We start from the raw sequence: 21,427 nt of genomic DNA, 5'->3' as shown, positions 1-21,427 counted from the left end.
CGGCAGGCCCAGGTGGAAGACAGTGGGTTGGAGGGAACGACGCCCACCCCACCCCACGCCCGTGGGTGCGAAGGCAAGAGAGGGGGGACGGCTGGCTCCGGGGATCCCTGCTGCCCCACACTTTGCTGTCACTCCAGGTGATGAGGGGCACCTGTCTCTGTCCTCTAGGAACCCAGCCAAGTAGCGTTCCCGGCACAGTCTGTGTGGCCCCCGGGGGGGGGGGGCGGGTTGGGGGACTGGGGAACTAGGGTTTGGGAGCACAATCTCCATCTTGGCGCTGCCCCCTGAGGAAAAGGCAAAGAAAGGTACCTGAAGCAGAGCAATTAAGTGCCACCAACTGTGCCCGGTAGAGGGTTCCGGCCATTGTTTGCTTAGGAGGCGGCCCTGTGAGTGACCCTAAGTCAAGGAGGGGAGTGGAGGGGCCTTCCCGAGGGGGCAGGGCCTCCGGCTTCTCATTCTTTTACGGTTCCCACGGGCCCAGGGCCTTCTCTGCTCACAAAGGACTTCAATGCTGGCTTTTGACTGAACCTTTCCCCTTTGTATCTGTCTCTGTGTCTCTCAGCATCTCTGTCTCTGGCTCTCTCTTGTTTCCCAACATCCTTCCCGAGCCCCTGGGGAGCAGAGCTGGGGGGCCTGGCAGTGGGAACCGGACTGTGTCCTGTTCTCACCAAGGACAATGAGGGCCGGAAAGGGCTGGAGCCAGGGCCTGGCGCGGACTCTCGCTCCCTGCCTGTCCTGGGCGCCCCCCCCCCCGCCCCCGCCCCGTCCAACCCTGTGGTGTCCCCTCCCTCCGGTGCCAGTCAGGGAGGAGTCCAGCCTCTGCTGGGGGTGGGGGGAGATAGGGAGCACTTTTGCTTCACCTTCCCACCGACCTCCTCTCTGGTGGCATCACCTCCTGCCCCAAAGCCCGTGCCTCCTGGGCGGAGCCGCGGGACGTCCTCCCCCGCCTGTCCCCCCACACATCCAAGGCCCCATCCCCCGTATTATTTACTCCTGTTTCCGGAGCTGGTGGCGGGACCAGCGGGTGGACGGGTGTCAGGGCCACGTGTGAGGGAGCAGGAGGAAACATCTGGCTTCCCTCGTCCTCCAGGGGCCGCCTCGCCAGCCCGGAGGCCTCCAGCCCCTGGGGGGGAGCCAAGCCCCAGAGGTTAGCACCTTTGCCCTTCCCACCTTCGGGGCTGCAGAAGCCTTTGTGGCTTCATACCCCCTTACTTAATGATGGTTATTAGTGGGTAGAATGCCCCTGCCAGGGTTAATTGGTAGGTTAGGTAACTAGGCACCCCAGAGATAGGCTGGGTGGAGAGCTGAGATCGGCACCCTTGGCCTCGTAAATGCACCTGTTCCCGAAGAAGGGGTCATTATTCCTGAGCCACATGCTGTCACTGGTGCCTACACGGTAGATGGCAGCAGGTGCTCCGGTCGCTTGGCAGGGACCTGGACCCTGCTCTCCGGCTCCTCCCCTAGCCTGGCCCCACCCAAACTCTCATCTCGGAAGCCAGGGTACCCTCAGGGGACCAGATCCCCTGGGTGTCTATGCTCCCTTGGGCTGGGACCCAGCCCTCTGCCACAGCTCCCACCCCAGTTCAGGAGGAAGTCAAGGTTTGACAGAGGGGGCCCTCGGACCAACCCAGCCTCCTCTTACAGCCAGTGCCCATTTGGAATAGGCTGTCATCCTCCCCCAGAGGTCCCACATACCACACATCCCCTCACCATCACTAGGTAAGTTCCTCTCGGGGAGACTCTGGTCTCCTCTGAACTCTCCTTGCCTTGCTCCCAGGGAAACTTGACTCCGACTTCAGGCCCCCTCAATGGGCCAGTCCTTCAGGGTCTCCAGGGTTGGCTTCCCCCGAGAGAGGCTCAGCAAGGACCCAGAGACGCAGCAGGAACCCTCCCCAGCCCTCAGGGCAATGGTACTGGTCCCCAGGAGATGCGAGCTAGTGGCGCCCTCTGCAGGCATCCTGGGGAAATTGCAGAGCACTCGTCAACCTAGGGACGGAGGAGCCTGGGGTCTGGGGTTCCCGCCACAGATGGGAGTGGGTGGGGTTGGCCCCTGATTAGAGAGAAGGGGCTCTAATCCTGGACCGGAACTCCTTCCACTCACTTCTTCATCTCCGCTGGGTCTTTGTCCCTACTTAGACACATCCCACGTGCAGTATTGTTACCAGACGGGCAGATTCTTTCAACCAGCCCACCAGTCTTTACTGCCCATTATCAAGCACAGTGCAGAGTACCAAGTGACCAAGGCAAGGTGCACACCCCAAAGACCACGGCTTCCGGGAGGGGCTGCCTAAGGAGCCTCAAAGGACAAGTACTCTGGACAGAGAGGTGTTCCTCAGGGCAGGACACAGCATAGGACCTGAGAAACCACATCCTTCACTTTTTTTTTAACGTACATTTATTCATTTTTGAGAGCTAGAGATAGAAAGTGAGCGGGTGAGGGGCAGAGAAAGGAGACAGAAGATCCCAAGCAGGCTCTACGCTGTCAGCACAGAGCCCCGTGCGGGGCTCCAGCTCATGAACCACGAGATCATGACCTGAGCCGGAACCGAGAGTCAGACGCCTGATTGAGCCACCCAGTCGCCCAACCACATCTTCATTTCCATCAAGGTTGGCTCCAAGGTCGATGGCCTTGTCCCTACCATTTTGTATGCTTTGCTAAAGCACAGCAAGTTCCTATCTCGGCTGCAAGACAGGAGAGAAATGAAGGCACCAGGACAAAGAGGATGGGCAGTGATCAACCTCGGGAGTCTCCAAACACGGACAAATGTCCACACTGGCATTTCACAGACGGGGCCGGAAGGATGACGTCGGTAGAGAATTCCCTTCTGAGGACTTGGAGGAGGGGCAGGGGCCCTGTTTGCTCAGGGTGGGTAGTCAGAGTAACGAAGCCCCCAGAGGTGTCACAGGGGCGAGGGGCCTTTCCTTCCCTCGTTCCCGTTCCAAGATCTAGTCCCGTCCTGACCGGCAAGGAGGGCTTCCTGCGCTCAAGCCCCGACCCCTCTTCCGACAGGTCAACACAGCGGGTCACTCGCGCCCTTCACTTCCGCGAGGAGACTTTCACACGAGCAAGCGCCGCTCCAGCGCCTCACAAAGCGTTTGGCGTGGATGGTGCTCGATAAACACGTGCTAAAAAGGAACCTCAGAGGAAGAAGCCCCGCCACCCCCATGGCTGGAGAGCACAGGTATCGGCCTGCCACGGCAGCCCGCGTGTGCGGGGACGGCACAAGAGGCTCGCGGTAGATCACGGCTCACAGAACTACAAAGAATCAACTTTATTGGACACGCAGGGTCAGTTTCTCTTTTTGCCCTTCCCCGTGACCTTGGCTGGGGCGAGGACTGGAGCTGTTGCCTGGTACAGCGTGGAGGAGATCTTGTTGATGTAGTACAGGCCAACCATGGAGAAAATGAAGCTGCGGGTGAAGACAGGAAAGTCACGGCATCGGCGGGCATCCGGCCAGCCTGGTGCCTCCTCGGGCAGGCGGGCGGCGGCAGCAGGGCAAGAATCCTGGATCAGGTTTGGGGAAGTGGGGAAGGGGAAAGGAGGGAGGGGGAAGCACGCTGCGCCCCTTACCCAGCTGCGAGGCACTTACCAGGTGGTGACACAGACACGGTGAATGAGGCCGGATGCAAAGAGAGCCAACAGGAGGCAGAGGAGAACTGGGGAGGCAAGAGGGCACAAGGAGGGTGCTGGTCGGAGTGGGAAATACCAAGCCTTCATATGTGCATTCTAGTCGACACCCGGGGCGCTCTGAATCTTGGGGGACCTGCCTGGAGGGAGTTGGCATGACACTGGCAGGAGGACTTCAGACGGCCTTAATGATGCCCGGGACATGGAGGTAGGAGACGCATGCTCCTTACCAGCTCCGTCACAAATGTCACTTAACTTCTCCATCCTGGCTTTCTTCCAATATAAAGGAAAAGGAAAAGTGACAGCAGCATCTGAAGGGCAAGGTTTGCTGCTGTTTGGGAAAGAGGGCGAGGCCTTTGCCACAAAAGCCAGCCACTAAGGATTGATTCACTCAACTGGCTGTCCAGCGGTGGAAGCTGAGGGCCTCAGTCCCCGGACACAGGTTGGAGGGCAGAGGGTCTGGACACCCATGCCCACGGAAGCAGGAAAGGGTCTCCGGGGCATCCGGAGTAGGACTGGAGAGAAGGTGAGAGGGTAGAAAGGAAGGGCAAACACCGACCGCCCAGCTGGGGAGGGCAGCGTAGGACAAGAAGGCCAAGAGCCCTGCCCCACAACAAAGGTCTCTTTCCGAAGCACAGGAAGACAGAACACATGGAAACAAAACCTCCGAAAGCTTGAGGCTGCAGGAGGGAAGGAGCTGGGGGAGACTGCAACAGGGCTGAGTGGAGAGAGCAAGGCCCTGAGAAGGGTGCAGAAACCAGGTCTCTGTTCTACGGGAGGAAGGCTCCACAAGAGGCCGCATATGCTGTCACTTTCAAGCTTGTGACACTCCTTAGGTGACCCGGCCTCGAGTCTGATTTGCTTTCTGACCTTAATTCTGCATAAATAGCGAAATCACCAATTCTCCATTACGCAAGCAGTAACAAGTACGTTTCAAACAGGAAACGATCTGACGTTTATTCTAACTCGGTCAGGGTCGCTGCTGAGGTGAAATCTGGAGGCTCTAACACTTAAGCTACTGACGATCGTGTCAAATACACAGAATCCACGAACAGCGGCTCAACTTCACATCAGAACCCCTCACAGAGTCAGTCCTGTTCCTTCCTCTGGGGGGAACAAAGACCGTCCCCAAGGACGTAGGCAAGGCGCGCGCCCTGTCCTCAGACCTCCCCGGGGAAGTGGCCCAAAGGCAACTAAGTTTCGCGCTTTCCGGCCTTCCCTTCCAGCCCCTCCACGAGCTAGAGGACGTGTTCCGGGAGCGTCAGCGCCTCCGACAGCCTCGGCAAGCACAGCTCCCCTACGCAGCCCGGACCAACTAAGCGCCTGGGAAGCCAGTCCCCTGCTGGGGGAGGTTAGAGCAGAGGGCTCACTCACCGCCCCTTCCACCCCCCCCCTCCCCGGTTCGCACTTACTCTCGGGGAAGATCTTGGCTTGGAATCCTTTGCCAAAGACCAGATTCTCCAGGTTGTTGAAGGCCTGGGCCCAGGGAGTTAAGGGTGGGACGACAGACCCGGCAGAGCCGCGCGGCCGCCTCCTCCCCCCGCCCCCCGCCGCGCAGGAAGGATACGGTGAGAGAGAAGACGAAGAGGCCGGAGCCCAGCAGGCCCCCCTGGATGGTGAGCCACTCGGTGGAGGCCAGCTGGCGGCTGTACATCTGCATCCCGGCAAACAGCAGCAGGGACAGGAGGGAGGAGAGCGCCAGCGAGGTGCCCGTGCCCACGGCTGGAGGGGCGGCGACCACAGGAGGCGCCGAGTCGGGCTCGGCCCGGCCCCCGGCCGCGGCCACAGCCGCTTCCCCGCCCCCACCCCACCCCGGGCCCCGCGCCCCCTCGCGACCCCCGGCGTCCTCGCCCCGGGCGCCCGAGCTCTCCCGCCCCCGGGGCCCAGGACACGTCAGCTCTGCGGGCAGAGGACCGCCACAGCCGGGCCGCCCCCACCCCACCACACTCGTCCGTCGGGGGGGATCCCGCCGGCGCCGTTACCCATCACGTCCAGCCCTCCGGTCCAGTGGACGCCTCGGGACGAGCCGAGAGCGGATGGAGCCGAACCGGGGCGGCCGGCCGTGCGCATGCGTCAGCCCGGCCCGCGGGCTCGCTTCCCCCCCACGTCTTCCCCGCGCTCCCTCTAGGCGCCTGGCCGCAGCGCCCCCTGCCGGCAGGGAGGAAATATTGCGTCCAGGAGGGGCCGTGGCCACCGCCCTGGTCCCCGGCCCTTCCCCGCACCCCGAGCGTCTGCTGCCTCTCGGCGCAAGCTGCTGGACCCGTGGCCCCTAGCCTCTAGCCCACGTGTGTCTTCTTTGCCATTTATGTCGTCTCCAGTGCCCGTTCCTCACACCTCCCTCCGCCATGATCGCTGGCTGGGCATCTCCCGTGGACTCTTGCCCAAACCAAAATCTGGTCCTCCCATCCTGGAGCCCGTCTTTCTCTGAAACTCTCCTCCCGCTTTATATAAGTAAGACTACGGGGCCAACGAAGAATGGCAACATAAGAAATGGCTCCCCCTCCAATGCCATTCCATGTTACCCACACCTCCCCCCCGCCCCCCACCGTCTTCCGAGGACCACGTGGGGAGAACTATTTCCCACCTCCTACCTCGACGGGCGCTGTTCGAGGCTGTCTCTGGAGCATGCGCAGTGACATCTCACCCCCACCCCTCCCCACACCCCCACCGGGCTCCCGCATTAAGCCCGGGGTTCGCAGCCGCAGCCGGGATCGGGCACCCGGGGGCGGGCGGGCATGGTAAGGCCATGGCTGAGGGTGAGGACATGCAGACCTTCACTTCCATCATGGACGCGCTGGTCCGCATCAGTGTGAGTTACGGTGGGGTCGAGGGGAGAGGACGGGGGTGGGGGTGGGGGGTGGGCACAGGGGTCCGGGGCCGGCCGGAACCTTGAACAGGTGGAGATGAGGCAAGATGCCGGGATGCAGGCAGGGGCCTGGGGAGGTCAGAGGGGACCGGGAGGTTCGGGGTGCAGGTTGGAGAGGGTAAGCCCGGAGGCAGCCCGGAGGTGAGTGAGGTGGCGTCCATCTGCTGGGGTATGAGGAACCAGGAGCCGCCCGGATGCAGCGGCTGGGCTGGGGTGCCCGCCGGCAGTGCACCAGGGCTGGGGCTCTGTACGCTACGAGGAGGGGGCGTGTGTGAGCTCGGATGTTTTCCAAGAAAACTGAGGCTAGGTGAGGGGCGATGAAGGAGCCGCCCCACGGTGCAGTTCCAAATTTGGACCCTTCGGCGAGACCCCACCCCACCGCGCCCCCACTCAGGGCTGCCTCGGAGCCCGCGGTTGTCATGGCAACCCGTGCCCGGCTCTCCCAGGGGCGGTGCCAACCCTGCCCCCCCCACCACTTCCTTCCCCCTCCCTGCCTGTCCCTCCCTCCTTTGTGTCAGCTGCGCCCCTGACCGGGATGGCTGCGAAGAGAGGGACCAAGGTGAGGCGGGGGGGTGGGGCATAGCTTGAGGACCCCCTCCACCAAAAAAGGGAGGGGTACTTCCGGTGGGGAGGGGGCAAGTAGGCGGGAGCTGGGCTCCCCGTCGCCTGGGGAGGGGGTTGCGGCTAGTCAGGGGGAGGGGGAGGGGGAGGGGGCGGGAGGGCCGGACGGTCGGGGGCGAAAGGAATGGGCTCGTCTCGCCGACCCGAGGAGCCAGGAGCCGGGTGGGGAAGTGAAGGCTGGGGAATGGAGCCTGGGGCGGCCGCGGGCCGAGCCGCGGCAAGATGATGGACGCGGTGAGCAGGAGGATGGAGAGCGAGCGGCGCCTGGCTATAGGGAGGAGTCACGCCGGGGCGGAGGGGGGTGCCCCCGAAGGGGGCGGGGGTCCGCACCGAGCTGCAGAATGGGCGGTGTCCTTGAGAGCAGCTGGCGGCCCAGAGGTGGGGGGAGGCGGGCAACGGCCAGGGGAGAGGGGCTGCGGGCCCAGCTCCCCCGCAGGGGGAGCGAGAGGGGCGGGGCTAGAGGCTGGGGGAGGCTGGCGCTCCAACCCGCCCCCCCCCCCCTCCGTGGGCTTTAGCTCTGTGCCAGAGCAGGAGAGGCAGGCGACGGAGCCGGGAAGGTGTATGAACCAGGCCCAGGCCGGTGCTGGGGAAAAGCCTTAGGCAGCTCGTCTTCTTGCCCCTGCTCCAGACCCCTTGGGTTTCTGAGGGCAGCCGAGAGGCCTGCCGAGATGTGCCCGGTGTCGTGCTCTGAGCCGGCCTCCTGCTGTCTCCACAGACAAGCATGAAGAACATGGAGAGAGAGCTGCTGTGTCCGGTGTGTCAAGAGATGTACAAGCAGCCACTGGTGCTGCCCTGTACCCACAACGTGTGCCAGGCCTGTGCCCGGGAGGTGCTGGGCCAGCAGGGTTACATAGGCCACGGTGGGGACCCCAGCTCCGAGCCCACCTCTCCTGCCTCCACCCCTTCCACCCGGAGTCCCCGCCTCGGGCGCAGAACTCTCCCCAAGCCGGACCGCTTGGATCGGCTGCTTAAGTCAGGTGGGGCTGGGTCCCGGGGACCGGGGGTGGGGACGCTGGGGTGTCCACGGGGAAGATGGAAACCTCCCTCGCTGGTCAGGGGCATCTGTCTGTCTTGCGGGGGGTGAGGAGACCGTTCACACAGGCTCTAATGCGAGCTGAGCTCTGGCACAATAAAAAGCCTTTTTTTTTTTTTTCCATGGAGCAGACTCCCGGCCCCTCGGCCGGCCGAAATGCTCACCTCCCTACCTCCCTGCACTTCCACAGGCTTTGGGACGTACCCCGGGCGGAAGCGAGGCGCCCTGCACCCCCAGGTGATCATGTTCCCGTGCCCAGCCTGCCAGGGTGATGTGGATCTGGGGGAGCGGGGCCTGGCAGGGCTGTTCCGGAACCTGACCCTCGAGCGCGTGGTAGAGCGGTACCGCCAGAGTGTGAGTGTGGGCGGCGCCATCCTGTGCCAGCTGTGCAAGCCCCCGCCACTAGAGGCCACCAAGGGCTGCACCGAGTGCCGAGCCACCTTTTGCAACGAGTGCTTCAAGCTCTTCCACCCCTGGGGCACCCAGAAGGCCCAGCACGAGCCCACACTGCCCACCCTCTCCTTCCGCCCCAAGGTGAGCCAGCCCTCGAAGAGCCTGCGGAGGGAGGGACGCGGTGGTGCCGCACGCTGGGGGGCGAGGGCTCGCGAAAGGAGGTGGGTGGGGCGAGCCCGGCTCTGTGGGCTCGCGAAAGGAGGTGGGTGGAGGTTCGCCTCGGCCGGGCCCCTCTTTCTGTAACAACAACAACAACAAAAAGGCACCGGACGAGTCTTTAAACATCGTCCAGCCTCCATCCTGTCTGCCGAATGAGAACGATAACATCTGCCCTGCCGTCCCCATGCCCTGAGGGTTGTGGAAGGGATCACATGAGATAGTGTTTGTGAAAGTTACCTGTAGGCTGAAAAGATCTGTCTGCGTTCACGCGTTCGCTGAGTAAATATTTATCAAGCCTGGTGCCTGGTGCGATTCTAGACGCCGGGGACAGGGCAGTGAACAAGATGGGCAAGGTTAATTATTAGCCGCAAGGCAGAGATTAATTATCGTTATTATTGCTATTAGCACGCATCCGGAGGTAGAGGGGAGGGCGGAGCTAGGCGAAGACCTGGTGCAGGCCAGGCTCCCTTTGGTGCCAGTGTGCGCCACCAGGTGGCACTGTGGAGCACCCCGGCCGGGCTCCCCCACAGGGCCGTGGAGAGGCAGGGCCAAGCGCTTGGGTGGTCCGTCAGCCCCCTCAAGCCCGCCGGCGGCTGACTCCGTCACTGCTCTTTCTGTCCCTAGGGCCTGATGTGCCCAGACCACAAGGAAGAGGTGACCCATTACTGCAAGACGTGCCAGCGGCTGGTGTGCCAGCTCTGCCGGGTGAGGCGCACCCACGGTGGGCACAAGATCACACCGGTGCTCAGCGCCTACCAGGCCCTCAAGGTGAGGACTCTGCCTCGCTCAGCCCACACTCACGCCCTCTGGCACCTCCTCCTACATGCTGGCCTCTGCCGAGCTAGGCACGATGCCCACCTCTTTCTTCCCCCTCAGGACAAGCTGACAAAGAGCCTGACATACATCCTGGGAAACCAGGACATGGTACAGACCCAGATCTGTGAGCTGGAGGAGACCGTGAGGCACACTGAGGTGAGGGAGGGCATGGAGGTGGGCCCTGGGCCCTGCCGGGGAGCGGGAGCCGGAAGGGGCGTGTGCGTGGGCATGGCCCGATCACCTGGTTGCCAGCTCAGGAGGCCCATGTGGGGGTCCAGGGATGTGTTGGGGTTCTGGTTAAGCCAGGTTGCCTGGGACATGGGTGCCCCAGACCAGGCTGTACCTGGGGCTACAGTGGGGACAGGGCGGCGGTCACCCAGGACAGGGAGAGCTTGGAAAGCCCCGGAGAGAGAGCTGAGATGCCCTCAGGCTCGGCTGCCGCTGAGGGTGGCACACACCTCTGACACTTTCCGGCAGATGGCTCGATTCGGCCGACGTGGGGATAGACAATAAGGAAGGGGCAGAGGCCGGTGGACATTAGTGCAGTCGTGGCCTCTCTTGTTTGGGGGACTCCTCAAGGGCTCAGGGTTGTGGTGTGGGCATCCAGGAAGGTCAGCACAGAGCTTCAAAAGTTAAACCCATGTGGGTGTCCGGGGGTCTTTGGAGACGCGAGCCTGGCTCTACTGGAACGGGCGGGTAGGGTTTCCCCAGATCTGCCGTGGTCCCGGCCCCGGTGTGGCGCCCCAGGAGGCAGGCACGAGTGCCGCCTTCGAGAGGAAGATAGTGAGTGTTGCTCTCTGGGCAGGTGAGTGGCCAGCAGGCCAAGGAGGAGGTGTCCCAGCTGGTGCGGGGGCTGGGGGCTGTGCTGGAGGAGAAGCGGGCATCGCTGCTTCAGGCCATTGAGGAGTGCCAGCAGGAGCGCCTGGCCCGTCTCGGCGCCCAGATCCAGGAGCACCGGAGCCTACTGGATGGCTCCGGCCTGGTGGGCTATGCCCAGGAGGTTCTTAAGGAAACAGACCAGCCCTGCTTTGTGCAAGCAGCCAAGCAGCTGCACAACAGGTACCCGGGGGCGCGGCCCAGGGCGCGGGGGCGCAGGGGTGCGGCCAGTGTCAGGGACAGCGTGCGAGATGCTGCCCGGTGCACAGACAGGTCCCCGGGCTTTAACACCGGCCCAACCGGTACCCAGCTCGCCTGCGGGGACGGGAGGAGACCCACAGCCGGGGCCGAGGCTCTCGGGACAGGCAAGGCCGGGCGGGCGGAGGGGAAGGGCAGCGGCCCGGAGGGCAGTGCCTGACCCTTGCCCGCCCCGTCGCAGGATTGCCCGGGCCACGGAGGCCCTGCAGACCTTCCGGCCGGCCGCCAGCTCCTCCTTCCGACACTGTCAGCTGGACGTGGGGCGTGAGATGAAGCTGCTTACAGAGCTCAACTTCCTGCGAGGTAAGGAGGTGGCCAGGCCCCGTGCCCCATTAGAGCCCTCCCCCGTCTCCCCCCCACCCCCCCCCCCAGCAGCGGGCCCGGGGGGGGCAGCGCCCCCCGGGACGTCCCGGCCTCCCGCCCAGCCCGGCCTAGCCGCCCCTCCCCGCCGCCGCCCGCCCGCCCGCCCGCCCGGCCACACCGCGCTCAGCGCCGCTTCTCCCTCTCTTTGTTTGTAGGCTGTGGCCACCGCGGACTCCGCTCCGGAGCACCCCAGGCAAGTCAGCGGCCCTGCCCCGGGGGCCCTGCCCTGCCGCCCCCACACAGCTCGGCCACCCACCCCTGCTTCCTTCTCGGTCCTCCCCCCCCAGCGCCCTCTGTCTCTCTCTCTGCCTGCCCTGGGCTCCTGCCTAATCCCTGCCCTCTGACCCTTTGTCCTCCGGACCCTCGCCCTCTCTACTTGCCTCCTCTTCCCCTTGACCCTGGTCTCCTGCTGCTGTCCCGGCTCTCACTCGCCCCCTCCCGGCCCCTGCTCTCTGGCTTGCTGGCCCTCGCGTCTCTCTCCCTCCGGCCCTGCCCCCTCCTCCTGTCCGTGCCCTTCAGCCTGGGTTCCAGTGGCCTTTGTCTGCCTTTCCCTGGGCCCTTCTTTATTCGTAGAATAAACAAGGTCATAGAAAGAAGGGTCCCCATCTGGTCTAATACCTTTTTTGACAGAGGAGGAAACTGAGGCCCAGAAAAGGGAAGCAACTGACCTAAGGCCAGAGTGAGAGAACGGCAGGCCGGGACGGGCACGAGGCCCCCTGCCCCCTGCCCCGTCCACACCCGTCTCTCCCCTGGGCTGTGCCCTGCCCGCCCCCTGCCCGGCCCGCGGCTCCCCCTCACCCACACTCACCCCCCCCGGCCCCCGCTGCTTCCCCTTCCCTTGCCCGCCCTCCCCGCCAGGCCGCTGACCAGGCCCCCACTGACCCCCTCTGTCTCTCCCCACAGTGCCCGAGGCTCCCGTCATCGACACCCAGCGCACCTTCGCCTACGACCAGATATTCCTGTGCTGGCGACTGCCTCCCCACTCGCCACCCGCCTGGCACTACACCATCGAGTTCCGGCGCACCGATGTGCCCGCCCAGCCGGGCCCCACCCGCTGGCAGCGGCGGGAGGAGGTGAGGGGCACCAGCGCCCTGCTCGAGAACCCCGACACGGGCTCCGTGTACGTGCTGCGCGTGCGGGGCTGCAACAAGGCCGGCTATGGCGAGTACAGCGAAGACGTGCACCTGCACACGCCCCCCGCACCCGGTGAGCGGCGCCCGGCTGGGCACAGTGTGGCCTTCTTCGAGGCGCGTAGGGTACGCGGGGACCCGCTGAGGCCACTGACGGCCGGCGAGGCAGCACAGCGGGCCGCGCGCCAGCTCTGGGGCTGGACCACCTGGGTTCGGACGCCCGCTCTGCCTCTTGCCAGCTGTGGCTTTGGGCAAGCTATTTGTCCTCTCTGAACTTCGGGTCCCTCTTCCGTAGGGACAATAGCAGTATTGTTGCTGTGAGAAGGGGCTGAGGTCCGTTCCCAGTAGTAAGCGTGAGGGCAGTGACTCTCCAGAAAATGGTCTGGCCCCTGGGGCGCGGGCGGAATCCAGGAGCATCACCACCCAAGTGGGGTGTAAGGGCCGGGTGTGAGCACCAGAGTGTGGGCTGGAAGGCGTGGGTCGGTGGGGAGAGGGGTGTCACAGCTGGGACGGAGCGGCAGTGGGGGCTCTGTCGGGGGGGGGGGGGGGGGCGGCGCGGCCACAGGAGAGGGCCAGGAGGAGGCGCTGCAGGCCCACTGGGAGACCGGTTTCTGGACCCACTAGTCACTCCTAAAACTCTTTTTGGGGTCCCAAGCCCATTTGGGATGCCCCCTTTTTTCCCCTCATGCCCCCGATGGTGGTCCTCCAGGCCCTGGTCCCCAGAGCCCCCACCCAGCCCTCAGCAGCTTGTTCCATGTCCTGAAACCCCCCAGTGTCCTCCAAGGCCTGTGTTTGTCCCTGAAGCCCTTTCTTTGTCCCCCTCCCCTGCTGCAGTCCTGCACTTCTTCCTCGACGGCCGCTGGGGCACGAGCCGAGAGCGTCTGGCCATCAGCAAGGACCAGCGAGCGGTGCGGAGTGTTCCGGGGCTGCCCCTGCTGCTGGCCGCTGAGCGGCTGCTCACCGGCTGCCACCTGAGCGTGGATGTGGTCCTGGGAGACGTGGCCGTGACCCAGGGCCGCAGCTACTGGGCCTGTGCCGTGGACCCAGCCTCCTACCTGGTCAAGGTGGGCGTCGGGCTGGAGAGCAAGCTTCAGGAGAGCTTCCAGGGAGCCCCCGATGTGGTCAGCCCCAGGTCAGGCCTCTCGGGGAGGGATGGGGTGTGGGGGCCCTGGGTGGGGGAGCTGGGCTCAGGACGGGGTGGCAGCGGGAGATTGGGAGCAGGGACGCCGGGCCGAGCCCGGCGTGGGCTCCGCCCAAGGGGCTGGGAGGCTTGCTTTTCGGAGGAGTGTGTCGCTGGGGAAGGGGATGTGAGGAGAGGGCGCCGTCCACCTGCTTGCACCTGTCCCTCGGGCCCACCAGGCCACCCGTCCGGCCTCTGCATCTCCCAACGCCGTTTCCAACGTGCTGTCTCCACAAAACCCACTCTTCCCAGGACCTCCTTCACCACGTCTGTTTTCAACATCCTAAAATCCTTCCCTTGATGTTGCCGTCTCCACCCCCTCTATTGCCAGCGCCCCGCTTAACGTCCCCCACGCGTGTGCCTCCCCGAACCCTTTCTCCCCGCACTGTCCCTAAACACCCCATTTCTCTGAAATGCACCCCCATCCCACACCCCTCCACCCCAGCTCTCTCCCCACACCCGCCTTCCCGACAGCCTTTCTCTCCCCAGCCCCTCGGTCACTAAGCCGTCTCAACCCCCTCAAACCCTCCTCCAGCTCCTTGCCGGCGTGATGCCCCTCCCCCATTGCTCTCCTCACCCCTTCCTGTCTCCTGCCTCCTCATGGTGCCTGATCCTCACCTCCTTCTCCCCTACCTCTCGTGCCAACGTCCTTGCCCTTCGATACCGCTTTCCTCGTGGACTCAGACCCCCCTCCCCCGCCCCATATTCTAACTCCTGTGTCTGCGACGCGTCCCAAGTCGATCCTTTCAACCACTCGCTCCCCGACATCCCGTCCTCTCACCGTCTCAGCCCTCGGCCCCACCCCACCCCTTGTGTCTCAGCCAGCCCTCGCCGCCCCCCGTGCCCCACTTCCCCCCTCCGCTCCCAACACCTTCCCACCCACCGGCTCCCGCAGGTACGACCCGGACAGCGGACACGACAGCGGTGCCGAGGACGCCACCGTGGAGGCTTCGCCACCTTTCGCCTTCCTGACCATCGGCATGGGCAAGATCCTGCTGGGGTCGGGGGCCAGCTCCAACGCGGGGCTGACGGGGCGGGACGGCCCCGCGGCCAGCTGCACCGTGCCCCTGCCGCCCCGCCTGGGCATCTGCCTGGACTACGAGCGGGGCCGAGTTTCTTTCCTGGACGCCGTGTCCTTCCGCGGGCTCCTGGAGTGCCCCCTGGACTGCTCGGGGCCCGTGTGCCCTGCCTTCTGCTTCATCGGGGGCGGTGCCGTACAACTGCAGGAGCCCGTGGGCACCAAGCCCGAGAGGAAGGTCACCATCGGGGGCTTTGCCAAACTGGACTGACCCGGGCCCTGCCCCCCCAGGCCTGCTGGAGCTGGGTTATGCCTCCGGCAGCTTCCCCCTCATGCTCCTCCTGCCGCGCCCTCTCGGCCCTTACCCGATGTCTGTGTATTCCTGGGGCCTTCCCTCCACCAGGGGACTCTCCTCTGCTCACCTTTCTAGATGTCCCTCCTTCCCTCCAGCCCCCGCCGAGTCTCTGCCCCACACCCTGCCCTTGGCATCTTACCCGAGTCACGGAGGGGCCCCCTTCCCCATCCCTGTCCCGTGCCTCTCCCCCGGCTGCCGGGGAGGGAAGGCATCTGGAACTCTGGGCATGATCCCCAGTCTGCCCTCTGCACTCTGCCCTGCCCAGCTCCCTGCCCCGTCAGTCCTCAACTACAGCCTTGGGGCGGGCAGGCTTTTTTGGCCAGACACTGCCCAGGCGCTCCCTGGTGAGGGGAAGGGGGCCCTGTCATCCTGCTTTAGTCGTTGGGGTCCCCACGCCCCTCGGCCGCATGCCTGTATCCCCTGTCTCCCTCTTGCATGCTTTACCCCGTCCCACACCCACGCCAACGTGCCAAGTCTCCCGTGGGGCCCCAGCTGAGGTTGGGTGTCCCCCGTGGGTTGGGCTAGGCAAGGCCTCTGGGGTCCGCTGCTGCCCCCCTGCAGTGGGCACTGCCCGGCCCGTGCCGAACAACAGCTGTTATTTTCATGGTTTATAAACAATAAACTGTGATGCCGGCACATGTCTGCCTTCCATTCCTTTGCTTCCTGTGCTGGGCGTAGCAGACGGGAAGGACCCGGGGTGCAGCACCGTGGCTCAGAGCAGGGGTGCTGGGCGGACCCGGGGCCCGAGGGAAGGAGGTCCCTGGCCGGGTGCTCTGGGCCTCCCGCCACACCGGCTCCCGCTCAGGCCCAGGCTGACGGCGGCCTTCATGGGACCCGCCGTCCCGGTGGCTGCCGGCCCGGCGGGGGCCCGGGGCCCCAGGGGATGTGGCGAGAGGGCAGGCCCCGTGCCTGGGCCCGAAGGGGTCAGGGAAGCAGAACCACTTCCCCATTCCCGGGGCGCCTGGAGTCGACCCCGCTGGCCAGGGAGGGGGCCGGGCCTGGCGCCAGCACCTCCGGATCTGGGATCTGATGCAGCTTATCGTGGTGGTGGCCGTGTTGACTCTGCCCGCATTATCGCCGCCCAGGGGCTTACTTCACACCCCGGGACGCTAAGAATAGAGCCGCCAGGGGCACGGGGCCAAGGGGAGGCGAGGGTGTGGCCGCCACCAGCCACCAGCCCAGGAGAGGGGCGAGGACAGCCGCGGGTGCAGGTGGAGCCGGGTCACGCCAGCCTCGGAGCCGCCTCGGTTTCGTTTCCTCCTTCCTCGTGCGCCGCCAGGGATGGGAAGAGGTGACCGGCACCCCAATGTCGTCTCCTCACCACGCCTCCTGCCTTCCAGACGAACCCCACCTCTTGCCTTCTTCCCACCCCCCCCATCCCCTGCAAAGACCCCTTCCGGTCCCCTCCCCACATTCGGTGCCCCCATCTACGGGTCACAGATGGTCACGAAGGGCCACAGATGACAGATCCCAAGGTGGCAGCACAGAGGGGGTCCACGTTTTATTCAGCCACATTCTGGGGCTAACTTCCCTCTCAGGGCTCTCTGGGCCTGTTTTCCTGGGAGCCACTGTCCCAGGCTTGTCCCCAAGGGGCTCCAATGGGTTTCGGCAGGGCCGAGGCCGGTGAGGGGACGTGGTGGGGCCTGTGAGTGGCCCAAGCTGAACTGCCAGCTCACCAGCCCGGGACGGAGCTGAGAGGAGAGGCCTGGCAGCAAGGAGCCCGGGGGAGGCAGCTGGCACCGGCTGGACGCAGGCAGGCAACACGCCCTACAGGTCAGCAGAGGTGGCCGCCAGGTTCGTGTAAGCGAGGCTGCCGCCGCCGTTGCCCGCGGAGACCTGGGTGGGGGGAGACGCCGGCTGAGAGCGCCTCCGGGGGCTGTGGGTCCCACCCCAGGCGGGGTAACAGGCCGGAGACTCTCACTAACTCTGGAAGGGTTAATTGGAAGAACACCTGCTGGCAGCCAGGTGACCGTAAACAGGGGCCTCTCCTCCTCCCTCCGCTCCCCTTCACTCCCTGCCCTGGGCTCTCGGCAGCCCCCTTGCCCTCCCCTACTGCTCCCTTCTCCTTCCATCCTCTGTGCCTCCAGCCCCCGGCAGGTGTATGCGTGTGTATGCGTGTGTCTCCGTAAAACTGGGAGAAGGAAGTCCCCCCCCCCCCCCCCCCCCCGGGCGAAGGAAAACAGGGTCAAGGGAAGGAAACTCCCCTCCCCCACCTGGAGTGGCGTTCCAGCCCCAGGTGGCCCGAGTAATTATTTACCAGGCCCTGGAGAGAAAGGCCAGGTGAGGAGAGGGGGAGGAGGGGTCCTTGCTTCCTCCAGAGGCCAGAGGCCCACGGCGCCCAGGCTCACCTGGCGAGACTTCTTAGCCCACGTTCCTGCCAGCCTTTCTCAATCTACTCTCCACTCTTAGGAGCCTGGAGGGGAGGGGGGGCACAGGTGCCTCTTCCCTTGTGAGTCCCCGCGGGAAGGGCTCCCCTGGGCACGGAGCCTCACCCCTTTCATGTCTGAGATCCCCGTTCGGCAGAGCAGGGAACGCCAGCTGGAGACGCCGGTAGTGGGGACCCTCTCCCTGGAGGTCCCCTTCCTCCCAAGGTCCCCTCCCCAGGCCTCCTCTGACCTCTGACCCCATGCTCGCCAGGCCCCGTGCCGCGTCCTCCGCACCACCTTTCCCTTCCAAGTTCTCCGGGCTTTGCAAGCATCCTTCCAGAGCCCCTGCCCAGCCTGAGCACCGCGAGCCCCACCCTCACCTCCTCATAGGGGCTTCGTCTGGTACTCCCAGGGGGGATGTAGCGCCCGTGGGTATGGTAGGTGGGGTACTCGCTCATAGGGTGATAGGCATCGCGGGGCGGAAAGAGGTCCAGCTGCCCACAGTTCTTCCGGCGGCACTGACACACGGTCTGGGGAAACAGGGTGTCAGGGGCGGCCGTGGAGTTCCCTCCAGAGGGGCAGCTGTGGTCAGGGCTGGAGGCCACACACTCACCAGGACAACGAGATAGACGATGGCCAGTGCCAGCAGGACACACACCAGCACTAGCAGGGCGATGCCCCAGCCGGGTACCCCAGACCCGGACCCAGCAGCAGAAGGAAATGACGCGTCACGTACTACGAGGAAAAGCAGCGGTCAAAATACTGTCCCAGGGAGGTGGCCCTGCCCTTCCAGCACCCTGGGGAAGAGCAGGAGCCCGGAGGTGGGAGGGAGGGGCCCGGGAGGCGGGGGCCTCACCACGGACACTCGAGATGGACATGTTGTATCTGGCTGCTTCTGCTCTGTGCTCCTCAAGCTGTGTCCTCACGTTGAGGGCATCGGTGGTGCCCTGTCGGAAGGCCAGGGTGCATTCTACCACCACAGATCCTGGCCTGCTCCCGGGGAAAGAGAACTCAGCCAGGAGTCCCAGCGTCCGGGCCAGCGATCCCCCCCCCCCCGACCCCCCGGGGCTGTGAGTGCACCAGCCCTCCCCACAGTGGCGGCAACTTCCGCCCTCCCCACAGGGCCCACGCCCGGAATTGTACCTGAACTTGATGTTGGAGAAGCCCAGAAAATCTTCCTGATTATAAACCTGCAAAAACTGGGTGAGAGGGGCGGGACTAAGGCTCGATGCAAACCGCTCCGGCGGTTTGGGGGCTGCTGCTGGGGAGCACGACAGAGAAAAGAGAGCCACTCACCCACTCAGAAACGTTTCTCTGCAGCTCCTGGTAGTAGCCGGTGTTGGGATCTTCCAGACAAGAGTTAAACTGAAGGTTCGAAACGGAAAAGGACAGGAAGAAAAAGGAGATCCTAATGGACAACTGGGGAGAAGTCTCATGATCGGAGGAGGTGACGGGCTCCACACTGTGGTTAGTGGCGCTGGTGGTGGTCCTGGCGCTGTGGCTGGCGGGGCTGCTGGTGAAGGATGAGGTGCCAGCGGTGGTCAGGGACGTGGTGTCATTGGCGGTCGGGGACGACGTGTCAGTGGTGGTCGGGGACAAGGTGTGAGTGGTGGTCGGGGACAAGGTGTCGTTGGTGGTCAGGGACGTGGTGTCATTGGTAGTCAGGGACATGTCAGTGGTGGTCGGGGACGACGTGTCAGTGGTGGTCGAGGACAAGGTGTGAGTAGTGGTCGGGGACAAGGTGTCAGTGGTGGCCGGGGACAAGGTGTCGTTGGTGGTCGGGGACGTGGTGTCATTGGTAGTCAGGGACATGTCAGTGGTGGTCGGGGACGACGTGTCAGTGGTGGTCGGGGACAAGGTGTGAGTAGTGGTCGGGGACAAGGTGTCAGTGGTGGCCGAGGACAAGGTGTCGTTGGTCAGGGACGTGGTGTCATTGGTAGTCAGGGACATGTCAGTGGTGGTCGGGGACGACGTGTCAGTGGTGGTCGGGGACAAGGTGTGAGTGGTGGTCGGGGACAAGGTGTCGTTGGTGGTCAGGGACGTGGTGTCATTGGTAGTCAGGGACATGTCAGTGGTGGTCGGGAACGACATGTCAGTGGTGGTCAAGGACAAGGTGTCAGTGGTGGTCGGGGACAAGGTGTTGTTGGTGGTCGGGGACGTGGTGTCATTGGTGGTGAGGGACGTGTCAGTGGTGGTCGGGGACAAGGTGTCAGTGGTGGCTGGGGACAAGGTGTTGGTGGTCGGGGACGTGGTGTCAGTGGTGGTCGGGGACGACGTGTCAGTGGTGGTCGGGGACGTGGTGTCATTGGTGGTCGGGGACGTGGTATCATTGGTGGTCGGGGACGTGGTGTCATTGGTGGTCAGGGACGATGTGTCAGTGGTGGTCGGGGACAAGGTGTCAGTAGTGGCCGGGGACAAGGTGTCAGTGGTGGTCGAGGACAAGGTGTGAGTGGTGATCAGGGACGTGGTGTCATTGGTGGTCAGGGACATGTCAGTGGTGGTCGGGGACGGGGAGTCACTGGTGGTCAGGGGCGAGGAGTCAGTGGTGGTCGAGGACAAGGTGTGAGTGGTGGTCAGGGACGACCTGTCAGTGGTGGTCAGGGGCGAGGAGTCAGTGGTGGTCGAGGACAAGGTATGAGTGGTGATCAGGGACGTGGTGTCATTGGTGGTCAGGGACAACATGTCAGTGGTGGTCGGGGACGGGGAGTCAGTGGTGGTCAGGGGCGAGGAGTCAGTGGTGGTCGAGGACAAGGTGTGAGTGGTGGTCAGGGGAGAGGTGTCAGGGAGTCCTGGGGTGGAGGTCAAGCTTGAGGTAGGGCTGATGGCCAGGGATGAGTTGCCAGCGGTGTCTTGGGCTGCAGTGATAAGTGTAAGAGGTTGAGGGGACAGGTCTGGGTTGGGGTCAAATCAGAACAAGGAGGAAAGACATCCTTCGGCCTCCTGAGAAGCAATGGCACGGGAAGATTCGGAGTGGGGCAAATCCTGGTCGGGCCCTCCTCCTCCTTCCTGGCTGGCAACCTCCCTCTCCCCCCACACCCCTGCTCCTAGCTGTCCATTTCCCTGCTCCTAAGATCTATGTCTCCTGACACCCCCCCCACGCCCCCCCCTACACCTCCCCAGACTTCTCTCCAGGTCTTTCTATGCCTCTGGCACCAGCTCTCCCCAGGGGCGAGGGGCCGGCTCTTGTCTGCCCTTGGCCGCCCTCCTGTATTCTGGCACAGACCAGGCCGCCCCCGGGGATGCCATCTGCGAGGAAAGAGACCTGACGCAAACGCTGAGAAGACCACACGAGCAAGGCAGCCCCCTCCCCGGCTGTGCCCCTCACCTGTAAGGAGCAGGAGGAAGCAAGGGGCCAGGAATCGCGGCGTCATGGTGGTGGTGAGCTGGGTGGGGAGGGGGCCGAACACACTCGGGAAGGAGCTGCGTGTGAGGTGGCGCCTGCTGCTTTATACCGGTCCCCGGCCCGCCCTAGGCTCGGCTGGAGCAGGTGACAGGTGACAAAACCCCGCCCCCTCCCCCTTTCCCTACCTCCTACCTCTTCCTCCTCCTCCCCAACCGTTCCTGGCCCCTCAGGTGGGGTACGTGGGCTCCGATCACTCCACCCTCTGACATCCCGCGGGTGCTCCCATCACCGGCCACTGCCCGGCTTCAGAAGAGGAGCAGGGGTGGGGGGTGGGGGGGAACCGAGGACCTGGGCCTCCTCGGCTCTAGTTTTAGCCTCCGGGCAACAGCCGAGGTGAGAAAAGGGGCAGAGGAAGTGGGTCGGGTTAGGGTCCCGGACCGCGGGCCGAGGAAGCTCAACCTCGCGTCCCTCACCCCGCTCCCCATTCTCAATGGGCCCCCTGAAGCCCCACCGTGGGGGCTTGGCGGGGGGGACGAGAAGGCTCGAGAAAGGGGGGGCCGGGGGCCAGTTCTGGACCCCCTCCCCCCGCCACTTCCCGGAATCGCCGCTCCCTGCCGGGTTCCGCGCGCAGATCCACCGAAACCCAGAGTCCCCGCCCCTGCCGGGCTTTCCAGGGCCCGCGTTCCCGCCTTGGCTGCCTCCCGAGGAGGGGGCGGGGAAGAAGTCCCACTGCACGCGGGCCGAAACCTGGGCTCCGCGGCACCCCGGGGTCTCCCCTGCCTGGGGCTCCGGCTCGCGGCGGGCGGGGCTCTCCTGCCCCCTGGCGGCAGCGCGCGGGGACCCCGGGCGCCCGGTTGGCCGGAGGGGGCGGCGTGCCCGAGGGCGGCCAGAGGGGCCGGGCGCGCAGGTCTGGGGCTCAGACGCAGAGGGCAGGGACGCTCGGCTCCACCGACGGGAGGGGC

The 21,427-nt window shown here is 64.8% G+C and overlaps 3 protein-coding genes across 17 annotated transcripts; 1 reads left to right on the top strand and 2 right to left on the bottom strand.

Annotated features, from left to right (window-relative positions):
• Positions 1–3,257: 3,257 nt before the first annotated feature.
• KRTCAP2 (keratinocyte associated protein 2) lies at positions 3,258–5,752 on the bottom strand. The gene is made up of 5 exons (XM_058700393.1): positions 5,611–5,752; positions 5,196–5,350; positions 5,041–5,104; positions 3,591–3,657; positions 3,258–3,410 (listed from the first exon to the last, which is right to left on the bottom strand). The coding sequence occupies exons 1-5, from the start codon at positions 5,696–5,698 to the stop codon at positions 3,290–3,292; spliced, it is 495 nt and encodes a 164-aa protein (XP_058556376.1). The 5' UTR covers positions 5,699–5,752; the 3' UTR covers positions 3,258–3,289.
• Positions 5,753–5,818: 66 nt separating this feature from the next.
• TRIM46 (tripartite motif containing 46) lies at positions 5,819–15,394 on the top strand. Of its 4 annotated transcripts, none has more exons than XM_058700388.1 (10): positions 5,819–6,437; positions 7,831–8,092; positions 8,339–8,682; positions 9,385–9,528; positions 9,637–9,732; positions 10,382–10,635; positions 10,892–11,013; positions 11,977–12,279; positions 13,038–13,335; positions 14,279–15,394. In XM_058700388.1, exons 1-10 carry the CDS (start codon positions 6,144–6,146, stop codon positions 14,670–14,672), a joined length of 2,511 nt encoding a protein of 836 aa, XP_058556371.1. In that variant the 5' UTR covers positions 5,819–6,143; the 3' UTR covers positions 14,673–15,394. The 4 variants fall into 4 exon arrangements, with proteins under 4 accessions (XP_058556371.1, XP_058556375.1, XP_058556374.1 ...); XM_058700391.1 differs by lacking the exon at positions 5,819–6,437 and adding an exon at positions 6,835–7,053; XM_058700390.1 differs by lacking the exon at positions 5,819–6,437 and adding an exon at positions 7,233–7,349.
• An 838-nt stretch (positions 15,395–16,232) lies between these two features.
• Positions 16,233–21,008, bottom strand: MUC1 (mucin 1, cell surface associated). 12 transcript variants are annotated; one of them, XM_058700683.1, is made up of 9 exons: positions 20,448–21,008; positions 19,385–19,977; positions 18,888–19,177; positions 18,419–18,722; positions 18,266–18,321; positions 17,979–18,112; positions 17,736–17,857; positions 17,503–17,652; positions 16,233–16,592 (listed from the first exon to the last, which is right to left on the bottom strand). In XM_058700683.1, the coding sequence occupies exons 1-9, from the start codon at positions 20,491–20,493 to the stop codon at positions 16,524–16,526; spliced, it is 1,764 nt and encodes a 587-aa protein (XP_058556666.1). In that variant the 5' UTR covers positions 20,494–21,008; the 3' UTR covers positions 16,233–16,523. The 12 variants fall into 12 exon arrangements, with proteins under 12 accessions (XP_058556666.1, XP_058556664.1, XP_058556665.1 ...); XM_058700681.1 differs by having other exon boundaries at positions 18,419–18,746; positions 18,864–19,177; positions 20,448–20,683; XM_058700682.1 differs by having other exon boundaries at positions 18,419–18,781; positions 18,944–19,177; positions 20,448–20,678.
• Between the last annotated feature and the right edge of the window lie 419 nt (positions 21,009–21,427).

This window comes from Neofelis nebulosa, chromosome 15 (assembly GCF_028018385.1).
Source record: "Neofelis nebulosa isolate mNeoNeb1 chromosome 15, mNeoNeb1.pri, whole genome shotgun sequence".
NCBI lineage: Eukaryota > Metazoa > Chordata > Mammalia > Carnivora > Felidae > Neofelis > Neofelis nebulosa.
Note: the sequence above shows the minus strand (reverse complement) of the source record. Positions and strands in the feature narration are given on the sequence as shown.

Excerpts from the sequence above, each read along its gene's own strand:
- KRTCAP2 (XM_058700393.1), bottom strand. The coding sequence starts at position 5,698 with ATGCGCACGGCCGGCCGCCCCGGTTCGGCTCCATCCGCTCTCGGCTCG. Across the intron at positions 5,351-5,610 it reads CGGAGGGCTGGACGTGATGG|CCGTGGGCACGGGCACCTCG; the intron begins GTAACGGCGCCG and ends CCGCCCCTCCAG. Across the intron at positions 3,658-5,040 it reads AGCCAAGATCTTCCCCGAGA|TTCTCCTCTGCCTCCTGTTG; the intron begins GTAAGTGCGAAC and ends TTGCCTCCCCAG.
- TRIM46 (XM_058700388.1), top strand. The coding sequence starts at position 6,144 with ATGTTACCCACACCTCCCCCCCGCCCCCCACCGTCTTCCGAGGACCAC. Across the intron at positions 8,093-8,338 it reads GGATCGGCTGCTTAAGTCAG|GCTTTGGGACGTACCCCGGG; the intron begins GTGGGGCTGGGT and ends GCACTTCCACAG. Across the intron at positions 9,733-10,381 it reads AGACCGTGAGGCACACTGAG|GTGAGTGGCCAGCAGGCCAA; the intron begins GTGAGGGAGGGC and ends CTCTCTGGGCAG.
- MUC1 (XM_058700675.1), bottom strand. The coding sequence starts at position 20,493 with ATGACGCCGCGATTCCTGGCCCCTTGCTTCCTCCTGCTCCTTACAG. Across the intron at positions 18,113-18,265 it reads TTCTCCAACATCAAGTTCAG|GCCAGGATCTGTGGTGGTAG; the intron begins GTACAATTCCGG and ends CCCCGGGAGCAG. Across the intron at positions 16,593-17,502 it reads GACGAAGCCCCTATGAGGAG|GTCTCCGCGGGCAACGGCGG; the intron begins GTGAGGGTGGGG and ends CCCCCCACCCAG.